Source organism: Alnus glutinosa, chromosome 13 (genome assembly GCF_958979055.1).
Source record: "Alnus glutinosa chromosome 13, dhAlnGlut1.1, whole genome shotgun sequence".
Classification (NCBI taxonomy): Eukaryota; Viridiplantae; Streptophyta; class Magnoliopsida; order Fagales; family Betulaceae; genus Alnus; species Alnus glutinosa.
In genome coordinates this window covers 14,577,460-14,589,432 of record NC_084898.1, presented here as the reverse complement: position 1 = coordinate 14,589,432, position 11,973 = coordinate 14,577,460, and the positions used below count along the sequence as shown (strand labels likewise).

The 11,973-nt window shown below is 45.8% G+C and overlaps 1 protein-coding gene across 1 annotated transcript; it reads left to right on the top strand.

Moving 5' to 3' along the window:
• The first annotated feature begins 602 nt into the window (after positions 1 to 602).
• On the top strand, positions 603 to 1,916 carry LOC133853916 (uncharacterized). The gene has a single exon (XM_062289940.1). It carries the CDS (start codon positions 603 to 605, stop codon positions 1,914 to 1,916), a length of 1,314 nt encoding a protein of 437 aa, XP_062145924.1.
• Positions 1,917 to 11,973: the final 10,057 nt, after the last annotated feature.

Here is an 11,973-nt window from a genome sequence, read left to right as displayed (position 1 = left end):
AGCCCGCTAATCTGGTTCCACCTACAGACTCTGAAAGAAGGCTGCAGAGGATGGTCCTGGACTTGGGCGCAAAGTATGATACATTATCGAGAACTATTGATCAGAAACGTGACGGGAAGGAGTCTCTCGTTGACAACCTTTTTCAGCACAAGGAGTCAATATTTACCGAAGAAGTATCCAACTTCGACCTGCCCGGAAGATTTAAGGTACCTGACATCCCTGTTTTTTCAAGTAGTGAAGATCCGGTGGAGCATTTGGATAATTTTCGCTCTCACGTATCCTTGCACAAGACACCTGATGCTGTGGCGTGCCGAGCCTTTCCTCTCACCTTGTCAGGAAAGGCCCGAGACTGGCTCAGAAATCTTCCCCCAAGGTCGATTGATCGTTTTGACACTCTTGGAAGGAAATTCCTGGCCCAGTTCGTGTCCGGAAGAGCCAGAAGAAAACCCAGAGGGTACCTACTCTCTGTGCGGTAGGGACCAAACGAGTCTTTAAAAGACTATTTATGGAGATTCAACCAGGAGAAACTGGAGATAGAAAGCGCACCAGATGACTTCATTTACAGTGCAATTTTCCAAGGGTTGAAGAAAGATGGACCGCTGATGGCGGACTTGGCGTTGAAACCACCGAAGGATCTTCATACCTTTATGGTAAAGATGGACAGGTACATTAATCAGGAGGAAACACTCCGAGCCCTTCCCGATAATTCCCAGCAGCAACACCAGCCTTCCACCGAGAAGCCCAAGAAGAAGAAGAATCCCGAGCCCATACAGGACGCTGGTCTCGGAGAGTATAAGAAGGCAAAGAAGAATTTCGGAGATTACAAGTGGACTCCATTAAATGCCTCTCTCACTGAGGTGCTTATGGAACTCAGAAAAGATCTGAAATATCAGAGACCGAGACCCATTCCAGGAGATCCACCTCCGCGCTTGGCTCACAAAAATTGTGCCTTCCATGATTCATATGGTCACTTGACCGAGCAGTGTGTGTCACTGAGGCAGTTGATTGAGAAGTTCATTGAGAACGGGAAACTAGTCCGATTTCTCGTTAATGAAAGAAATCAACAGGAGCGGGACCAATATCCGCGACTGAGGAGAGAAGAAGATCGGAATGAAAGAAGAAACTATCAACCGAGACAAGAAGAAAGAAGAGGAAGAAGTAGAGAGCCAGCCCCTCGGCCTCGGAGGGACGAAAGAAGGGAGAGAAGCAGGAGCAGAGCTCAGGTGGAGCAACAAGGCAACCTTCCTATCATCCACACCATCTCGGGAGGATTTGGAGGAGGAGGCGAGTCCAATTCGGCCCGGAAGGCATACGCCAGGAAACTGGATGATTTCGAGGTATATTCGGTCCAAAAGCCCCCAAAGTCTCAGAAATATAACCCTCTGATTATAGGGTTCTTGGATGATGATTATGCTGGAGTATCACTCCCGCACACAGACGCCCTTGTGATTAACCTAACAATAGCAAACTATCAGACTCGACGAATCCTCGTTGACACAGGGAGCTCGGCTGATATTCTGTTCAAGTCAGCCTTTGATCATATGGGAGTCCCACGAGGAAAGGTGGTCCCGGTCTCATGCCAATTACAGGGTTTCGCTGGAGAAAAGGTGTTGCCTCTCGGTTCTATCGATCTTCCTGTGAAAGTGGGAACTTATCCAAGGCAAAAGGTCATTATGGTGAAGTTCTTGATAGTTGACAAAGTCTCAGCCTATAATGCCATTATCGGAAGGACAGCTCTCAACGACTTAAAAGCTGTGACCACAACACCGCACCTTAGTATGAAGTTCCTGACAGAGGAAAGAGTTGGAGTGGTTAAGGGAGACCAGAAGGAGGCTAGGCGTTGTTACAACTTATCCTTGAAAGACACCCTGAGGCAGCACAATCTGGGTGAGAAAGCTAAGGAGGACGGGAAATAGCAATCACCGTTGGGGGAGCCTGTGGAAGGCTTGGAGGAGTTCGAAATAGGTGACTCGGGAAAGAAGGTTTATATAGGCTCACAACTCCCCCGACTAGTGAAGGAAGATCTGGTGGCGTTCCTAAAGCGCAACATTGATGTATTCGCCTGGAGCCATGAAGATATGCCAGGGATTGATCCCTCGGTCATTGTCCATAAACTAAATGTGGACCTAAATCATCGGCCTGTAAAACAGAGAAGAAGGACTTTTGCCGCCGAACGAAATCAAGCTGTTGCAAAAGAGGTAGAAAAGTTATTAAAAGCCAGATTTATTCGAGAGGTGGATTATCCCGAGTGGTTGGCCAATGTGGTATTGGTAAAGAAGTCTAAGGGCAAGTGGAGGATGTGCGTTGACTTCACTGACTTGAATAAGGCATACCCAAAGGATAGCTTTCCTTTGCCTCGGATAGATTTGTTGGTCGACTCAACGTCCGGACATGAGCTCTTAAGCTTTATGGATGCCTTCTCGAGATACAATCAGATCTACATGGAAGAAGCAGACCAAGAAAAAACTGCTTTCATCACAGATCGAGGACTTTACTTCTATAAGATGATGCCATTCGGTTTGAAGAATGCAGGGGCCACTTATCAGCAACTGGTGAACCGAATGTTTAGAAATCAAATTGACAGAAACATTGAAGTATACGTAGATGACCTGCTGGTTAAAAGTATTCTGGCAACCAAGCACATAGAAGACCTCCGAGAGACTTTTCGGACTCTGAGAGAATATAACATGAAGCTTAACCCTATGAAGTGTGCCTTCGGAGTTTCTTCAGGAAAATTTCTGGGGTTCATGGTATCACAGAGAGGCATCGAAGCAAACCCGGAGAAGGTCAGAGCTGTCCTCGAGATGGAGGCCCCGAGAACAACGAAACAACTCCAACGACTGACAGGAAGGATTACGGCCCTGAACCGTTTCATATCACGGTCAACAGATAAGTGCCTTCCCTTCTTTAAAATTTTGAGAAAAGCATTTATGTGGAGTGAGGAATGTGAGGAAGCTTTCGGGAAGTTGAAGGAATACTTAACAAACCCTCCATTGTTGAGCCGCCCGACCGAATGGGAAATACTCTATCTCTATTTGGCAGTATCTCCCTCGGCGGTAAGCTCGGTGCTAGTCCAAGAAGATTCAGGAGTTCAGAAACCTGTTTACTTTACAAGTAAAGCATTACATGGAGCAGAAGAAAGGTATCCCCGGATCGAAAAATTGGCATTCGCTTTGATTATCTCAACCAGGAGATTGAGGCCATACTTTCAGGCTCATGCTATTAGAGTCTTGACCGAGTATCCGATGAAGAAGATTCTGCAAAAACCTGACCTCTCGGGAAGATTAGTCAACTGGGCGATGGAACTCGGACAATTTGATCTCGAGTTTCATCCTCGGACGGCTATCAAGGGATAAGTTCTAGCGGATTTCCTTGTGGAGTTTTACAATATTCCCGAAGCAGAAGAACTTCCTAAAGAATTAACCTGGGTTGTGTTTGTAGATGGCTCTTCAGCACAGGGCAGAAGCGGGGTAGGTGTCCTCAGAAATCCTGAAGGTCAAGAGTTCGGTTTTGCTGTAAAACTGGACTTTGTCACAACAAATAACGAAGCTGAATACAAAGCCGTGATAGCAGGTTTGGCATTATCCCGAGAGATGGGAGCAACTAATGTTGAAATCCGAAGTGATTCCCAAGTGGTGGTGGGTCAAGTTCAAGGACAATTTGAAGCACAAGAAGCTCGAATGGCCAGATATTTGGAAGAGGTGCGCCGATTCCAATCTTATTTTGAAAGGGTCGTCATCACAAAGATACCTCGGGATGAAAATATCCGAGCCGATGAATTCTCGAAGATCGCATCAGGAACAGATGAAGAGATTGAAGCATCGAAAAGGCAGATTATCATTTTGACCGAGCCGTCAATAGCTCCGAGGGCTAACGTCATGGAAGCAAATCCAACACCGGATGAACCAGAATGGGCGATAGAGATTATTCAGTTCCTCAGAAATGGGTTGTTGCCCGAAGACAAGGTTGCGGCTCGGAGGGTAAAGATACAAGCAACAAGGTTCTGCCTCCTCGGTGAAGTACTATACAAAAGAGGATACTCCGAACCCCTGCTCAAATGCCTCTCTAAGACCGAGGCGGATTATGTTCTCAGGGAAATCCATGAAGGTGTGTACGGAGACCACTCAGGAGGGAGGATGCTGGCACAAAAAACCATCCGAGCAGGTTACTATTGGCAAACGATCAAGAAGGATTCGGCTCTCCTCGTCAAGACCTGTGACAAATGCCAGAGGTTCTCAAGAATTATGAAAGCAAGTCCCGAGAAGCTCAATCCCCTCACGTCTCCATGGCCATTTGCGAAATGGGGGGTGGATATAGTCGGCCCAATGCCAGTAGGGAAAGGAGGTCGGAAGTTCAGAGTTGTAGCTATAGACTATTTTACTAAATGGGCAGAAGCAGAGGCATTAGCAGCTATAACTACAACAAATATCACGAGTTTCCTCTGGAAGTCGGTGCTGTGCCGATTCGGGATCCCTCATGCTTTGGTCACAGATAATGGGAAGCAGTTTGATTGTGAACCATTCTGGAAGTGGTGTTCAGAGCTTCGTATCCGAAACTATTATGCCTTGGTACTTTACCCAAAGGCAAATGGTCAGGTAGAAGCGACGAACAAGACCCTGGTGAAGACTTTGAAGAAAAAGCTTGACAAGAAGAAAGGAGCATGGGTTGAATACGTTCCAGAGGTACTGTGGTCGTACCGAACCACAAGAAGAACTCCAACAGGCGAGACACCATTTTCACTTACATATGGGGCTGAGGCTGTGATACCAGTCAAAGTAGGATCTCCAAGCTTTCGTGTAGCTTACTACATTCCAGGGCTTAATGACGAGAAAGCCAAGGTATGACAAATCTTTTGCAGGAGAAAAGAGATGACGCTCAAGTCACATGGGCAGCATATCGGAATCGAACAGCTCGGTATTTCAACAAAAGAGTGGTCCCCAGGAAGTTCCAGCTCGGAGATTGGGTACTCAGGAAGGTGAGCTTAATGACGAAAGATCTGATGGAAGGCAAAATGGGACCCAAATGGGAAGGCCCCTATAAGGTAGTGGGATGCCATCAGAAGGGGGCTTACCGCCTGATGACTGAGACAGGGAAGAAGCTCCCGAGATCATGGAATGCCGAGCACTTGAAGAAATATTACATGTAATCTATGTTTTTCTCAAAAATTTTATATTCAATAAAGAAGATTCATATCAACAATTGCAAAAGTCTAAGAATTATCCCGACTCCCCCCCTCGAACGACTCAAAAGAGTTATGGGGGACACTTGAAAAAGAATCCACTTGCATCTTTTCCTCGAACAACCCGAGAGGGTCATGGAAAGGATGCAATGGGAGAAACCCCTCGGTTAGGGGTTATTAAAGGAATAAAACTAAGAATGTCCGATTCCTTTCCTCGAATGACCCGAAAGGGTTATGGGAAGGATATTAAGGCCAGAAACTTCTCAGTTAGTCCAACACTGAGAATAAAGCAGAAATCCGAAGCAGAATGGAAGCACTTCTTCATCAAACTTCTCCAAAGATGATCAAGCTACTTCAACATCCATCTGACTCCTCCCTTCGAACGACTCGAAAAAGTTATGGTGGGGATGCTCAGGAAAGGATCCGCCCGATTCCTTTCTTCGAACAACCCAAAAGGGTCATGGAAAGGATACAAAGGGTTGAAACCCCTCGGTTGGGGGTTTCTGGAGGATGAGGACTAGGATCCGCCCGATTCCTTTCCTCGAACAACCCGAAAGGGTCATGGAAAGGATACAAAGGGTTGAAACCCCTCGGTTGGGGGTTTCCGGAGGATAAGACTAAGGATATCCAGAAAAGAATCCGCCCGAATCCTTTCCTTGGTTAACCCGAAAGGGTCATGGAAAGGATAAAAAGGGTTGAAACCTCCCAGTTGGGGGTTTTCGAAGGATAAGGTTATGGATATCCCGATTAGAATCCGCCCGAATCCTTTCCTCGAACAACCCGAAAGGGTCATGGAAAGGATTCAATGGGAAGAAACCCCTCGGTTGGGGGTTTCCGAAGGGATAAGATTAAGAATGGGCCCAAATCCATTCCTCGGACGACCCGAAAGGGTTATGGAAAGGAAACAACGGCAAGATTGAAAGTTTCCGAAAAGACAGGAAACCTCTCGGTTGGAGGTCTCCAATTAGGTAATTTCATTTCATTGATATATAAACTCTTTTACAGATTACAAAGATTTCAGAAATAAAGAAAAGATTCAGGCCCGAGGACAGCTTTTAGCTTGCAGGATCGTCAAGAGGATCCTCTCGGGGATCCGGTGCGTCGTCACCCCAACTTGGAACGTCTGGCATGAATTCTTTACCGAATTCGTCCATTTCTAAGATTGCTTCCTCAGGAAACCCACCAGTTGCGGCCCAACTGTTTCGGGGTCAAACTTATAGTTGGAGTTTGTTACTAAAGTTTGAAAGTTTTCGAAACCCCAATTGCATCCCCGAGCCCAGCTCTGGTCCCGAAGGAACTGCACATAGCTCAGTTGCTTCAGATAGCGCTTCATTTTTGCTTGGCCCGCGTCACATCTAGCCCTAAGCCTAATTAAGAGACTCTCCGAATGATCCTGCACTTTAACAACTTTGTTTCTTTCAGCCTCAAGTCTTTCAACTTCAGCCTTCAGCTTGTCCTTTTCTGCCTTAGCATTTAAGGCATTCTTGCACGCTTCCGAGCATTCGTTCTACACGGCCTACAAGCGAGAGGATAACTAATCTGCACGATCAAGCTCGGTAGAAAGACTTGCAACAGAGCGAGTATACCGCTCATTTGCCTCTGTTACTTCCTTCTTCAAACGAGCATTGGCAGAGCGCTCCTCGGATATAGTCAAGTCCCGGGCAGTAAGCTCTTCATCTCTAGATTGAAGGAGGGCCTTCAAAGCTGCCACTTCTTTCTCCAGACTCGAGACTTGAGCTTGCACTTCAGGGGCTGGAGCGGTAGGTTGAACCTGACGATTTTCATACCTCTGCCAAAGGGCAGTCATCTTCACCAGAAGCTACAAGAGAAAGGTAGGCCAACTCTGGATTAAGAACTAAAAATGGGTCTAAATGAAGGCTTGTTCTCGGAAACTCACCTGATAATGATATATAAGAATGCCTTGCGCAATTTTGTCGAAGGAGGAAACCCCGGCATTTCCTAAGAACCCTTCCGGAATCAAATTTTTTATGGCCTCCATTGGATGACCAAGAAGGCCTCGGCCCAAGACCTCAAAGCCGGCGAAAACTCTGGAAAAAGAACTGGGGCCTACAGAAGGAGCGGTTTCCGCACACGGAGCTACCTCAGACCCAGAAGGCCTTAATTCAGAAGTACTGGCCTCTGTATGGGACCTGTCCCTAGCAGAAGCTTCGGGATGCAGATCTGCTTCGGGAGTGATGGCCTCGGTATGGGACCTGTCCCTAGCAGAAGTTTCGGGATGCAGATTTGCTTCAGGAGTGGTGGCCTCGGCATTAACCCTTGATCCTTCAGGCACTCCGAGACCAACGCCCGGTGTATCCCGAACACCAGCTCGCTGAGAAGTCTCTGGTTCTTCGGTATTCACCCTCTCGGTTGTTCCTGTTTGAGCTTCGTTTGGATCAGGAGCTGTACATGGTTCTTGGGGGGTTTCATGCCCCATTTCACAATCACAACAGGGGGGTGGCGGAGTTTTTGGACGCTCTGATGAAGGAGTCCGAGGAGTGCCTTCTTCCACAAAGCCTTCGACCGAAGCTTCATCTCGGAAAATGCCAACATCCTCATCCCTCTCTTCAATAGATTCACCACCCGAAGGGGCAAACTCTTGCCGTACCTCATCGGCGTCAGAAGGCCTTATGACCGCCTTACCCCACAGCCGCTCAGCCTTTGAAATTATTTCGACAAGACGATCTTGAGCACTGAATTTCCGCTTCCTCGCCGGATGCTTCACCCTATGGATGACTTGCATGTCATGGGCCTCAGGCCTCGGTTCATCCCCCTCTTCAGATCTCCCTGGGGCCGGACTATTTATTGTGGAAGCTCCGGCATGAGTTTCCTCAAGAGGAGTGTCGGGCCCCTGGTACGATGCCTCGGAGCCGAACTCATCCCTTAAGATAAAAGTGGGCGTAGAACCAGCTTCTTATGTAGGAGAGACCCCCAGAACGAAACCCCGAAAGCTCCCTGATCCCTCTTCGGTATTGGTTCCAGCCATAGACACTCTCGGAGGGGTTCTCTTCACACCCGAGGCAGCCAAGGGGATTTTCTGCTTCTTCCTCAAAGGAACGTCCTCAGGAATTTCTTCGGCTCGGCCAGAAGGTCTCTTCTTGATGAAAGGCCTCGGAGACGGAGGCGCATCATTTCTTTTCTTGACCGCCCCTCTTTTGGTGATTTTCCTCTTGTCTCTCGGAATATTGTATCCAAGAAACTGCCTCAAATTCTCCTCGGTCACAAGATTGTCAAAATCGACTTCCTCAAATTTCTCATCTTTGACCCTAACTGCAGACCAGTCACTTATCTTCTTAACATCCTCCTGGTCGGACATACTAAGTGAAGCAGTCTCGCTTCGGTCGGGCCGTAGCAACTACTAAGTCCGAGGCATCCTACGGTTCTCGGGCAAAAGAGTACCTTCGAAGCATTCCCATTCCCCAGAAACTCGAAAAAACTGCTGCTCCCAAACTTGTTATTTGTTAACCCACTCTTGAGTTTGATGAATATAAGGGGGGTGACGAACACATAGTTCAATCATTCCCTCTAAAGTCTGCCTTGGTCTATAAATGTTGAAAAACTACAGAATCTTCATCTCCTTCTTCAGTACGAGCCTCCAAAGGATGTATGAAGCGAACAGATATCTCCAGGCGTTAGGCATGATCTGACTAGGAGTTACCATCAGAAACAGGACAAAATCTCGAGCAATCTCCGGAAAAGGCAACCGGAGCCCAGCAAGAAACATCCGCTCGAATAAGGTGATGTCACCGCCATCGATAAGCCGAGCATCAGGTGCTTGATAAAACATCCTCACTGTTGGAGGAATGTCATAGTTCAGACGCAGAACACCCTCATGCCTTTCAAAAAGGGCGGTTTCCACCCTAGTGTCCAGGGGAGAAAGGTCTACGTAGCCGTTGGACCTTTTAGTTCGGGCCCGAGATGTAGCAAGAACATTTGAGGCTGCCTTCTTGGGAGCCATTTGAAAAAGGAAGGAGGAACAGAGGTTTCAGAGAAAGAAAAGAACTTAGGAAAAGGGCGACAATGGAGGATAAAGAAAGAGAACGAGAATATGTCAAAGAATGAATAGTAAAAGTATTCCAAAACATTAAATCCACCCCCCCAATTGCCCGAAATATCAAAGGGCGCCATCATGTCAATATCTTCGAAAACTGAAAAGGCGCACGTTCAGATCCAGGAATTAAATGGCACTACCTCGATAATATCGCGACATGGTGATAAAGGACGGCGGTACAGAGCTGACGTCGTTATTGGAAAAAGAAGCTGTAAGGTTCAAACATTTAAACTTTTGAAAAGACACGCCCTTTACAGTAGCAGGTACAGGTTGGCAGGCGACTAATAATTCTCTTATTTCAATTTATTTTTGAAATTAGAGAATTAGGGGGGTAACTGTTGGGGATAAAATTAACCCCGAAGACACGTGGATTCTGATCTTGAAACATCTCGGTGTTACATCTTGGATATTTGTTAAGAACAGTATAAAAGGTTGTTTAGGTATAATGACGCCTTGGTCTTACAGAACCCAGTTACGGCAAGGAATATACCGAGACCTCCAAGTATAGTCGGAGCGAACATTACTCGGATATTTATGCCTCGGAGATTTGACAGAAACTACAAGACCATACAGGAAGTTTGAGTTACAACCCAGTATAGAAGATTGCCTCAGAGTAATAACACCTCGAATAATATCATCTCGGCATAAGAACATCTCAAATCTCCCACAACCCTGTTATGGTGCGGTGAGTTTGAGTTACAACCCGGTATAGAAGATTGCCTCGGAGTAATAACACCTTGGTGTGATAACACCTCGGATAATATCATCTCGGCATAAGAACATCTCGGATCTCCCACAACCCTGTTATGGTGCGGCAATATCCTGAGATCTCCTAGTCGGAGCGAACATGTCTCGGATATTATCACCTCGGGGGTTGGTCGAAGTGCACCGTAGTAGTCTTAGAATTTGACAAGGCCAGTATCCCAGAAGATTAGGGATAAGCCTCTATTCCATAATTAATGGGATAAGGTAGATAATGGCACGGAATTAAAAAGGTATGAATGCAATCCAATTTGAACTCTGCAACCTCATTCAAATTCCTTGAAGGTAAGGTCAGGGTTCAACCAGACTAGGACTCAAACTCCTAATCCAACTGGGCTTCAAGGATTCTAATAAGACTACAACTATCGGCCTATAAATAAGACCACCGCACCAGGTATGACGATACATGCATTCTCTGTGTTTTTGAGATTACAGATACTATTCAGAAAATCGATTTAGATCTGACTTAGGCATCGGAGTGGGTGTAGTCGGCACCCCCGACTAGTTGTTTGTTGTTTTACAGGAATCAAGATCAGGAAGAAGTGGCGAATCAATTGGAGACACGTCACCATACTGGAAACTGTACCAACAGATGGCAACAGAAACACCTTTGTACATCTGTGTGAAAAAATATGAGCGGACGCTTCTGGAAAGTTAAAAAAGGTAAAAGATAATATATATATATGTGTGTGTGTGTGTGTGATTTTAATATATAGGGAAATATAAAGGGAAGCTGTTCTGTTCTGGAGTGTTTTTATATAAAAATAAAAAATAAAAAATGGTTTAATTCTTTAAATTTTTTCTAAAATAAGAAAAACGGTTGAGTATATGCTGTTAGTGCTCTAACACAATAGTTCCATAAAGATTCTTTAATACATCTGATCATACCGTCCATTTAAATTTCTTAGGTATCCATTTCATGCCGCTATACAGTCTTGGTTCCCTAACCAATACTTTACGATGTCAATGTCCAAGGCCCTTTACTCTCCTCATTGGCTCCCACTATATCTAATTTCTAGAACCTTCTACGTTAATTTATGTCACAAAATCAAATTACAAAGATCACATCACCGATTTAATCGCTCATGCAATATGCGATCCCCAAATCCTTAACTAAATCCTAGAGGTAACTCAGAAGTTCTCATTGTCCCAAGGTAAACCACGTAACCCTTGAGAGGGCATCCTAAAATTTCTCCATAACTCTCTCCTCATTGGCTCCCACTATATCTAACTTCTAGAACCTTCTACCTTAATTTATGTCACAAAATCAAATTACAAAGATCACATCACCGATTCAATCTCTCATGCAACATGCGATCCTCAAATCCTTAACTAAATCTTCGAGATAATTCAGAAGTTCTCCTTGTCTCAAGGTTAACCGCGTAACCCTTGAGAGGGCATCCTAAAATTTCTCCATAGTGGGAATTTCTTCTATCTGTCTTCCACCATATCGCGGGCTTCTTGTAGCACATATCTCACTTTCTGGTTAAAGAATTCCATAGTCCTTCCTCGGCGTACATTAGCATCAGAGATCTTGTCGATCAGTTCGGTGAGGTCCCTCCCTTCAAATCTGCAACTCGTAGGCACCGCTATTCATCAAATACGGGCTAACGCGTGACAGCTCCATAAAGCGTGTCAAATATATTATTATTCAATCCCTAGTAGAGGTTGGTGAAACTTGAAACTCTCGACTCTCGAGCCTTGGCCAATCGGACCAATAGGAAAGAAACGGTCCAAGAAGTCTACTTGAAGTGGGTCCACGCGGTGGGGTCCCTTTCCCGAGCTCTCACCGGAGGTGGTCTTTCTCGCTATCTACAACCGTTCATCTCGTACGGTTATAAGTTCAAAGGTGGTGAATCAGATAGAATCACACTATTTGTTGTATGGAATTAACGTCCCTCGGCTGTAGTCCTGTTAGTTAGATTGATCGAACAGTAACGTTCCTCGCCTCCAAAAAAAATACCTTAGGCATCCCAACATT

What these genes read in the sequence shown, in the direction of transcription:
- LOC133853916 (XM_062289940.1), top strand. Translation starts at nt 603, where the DNA reads ATGGCGGACTTGGCGTTGAAACCACCGAAGGATCTTCATACCTTTATG.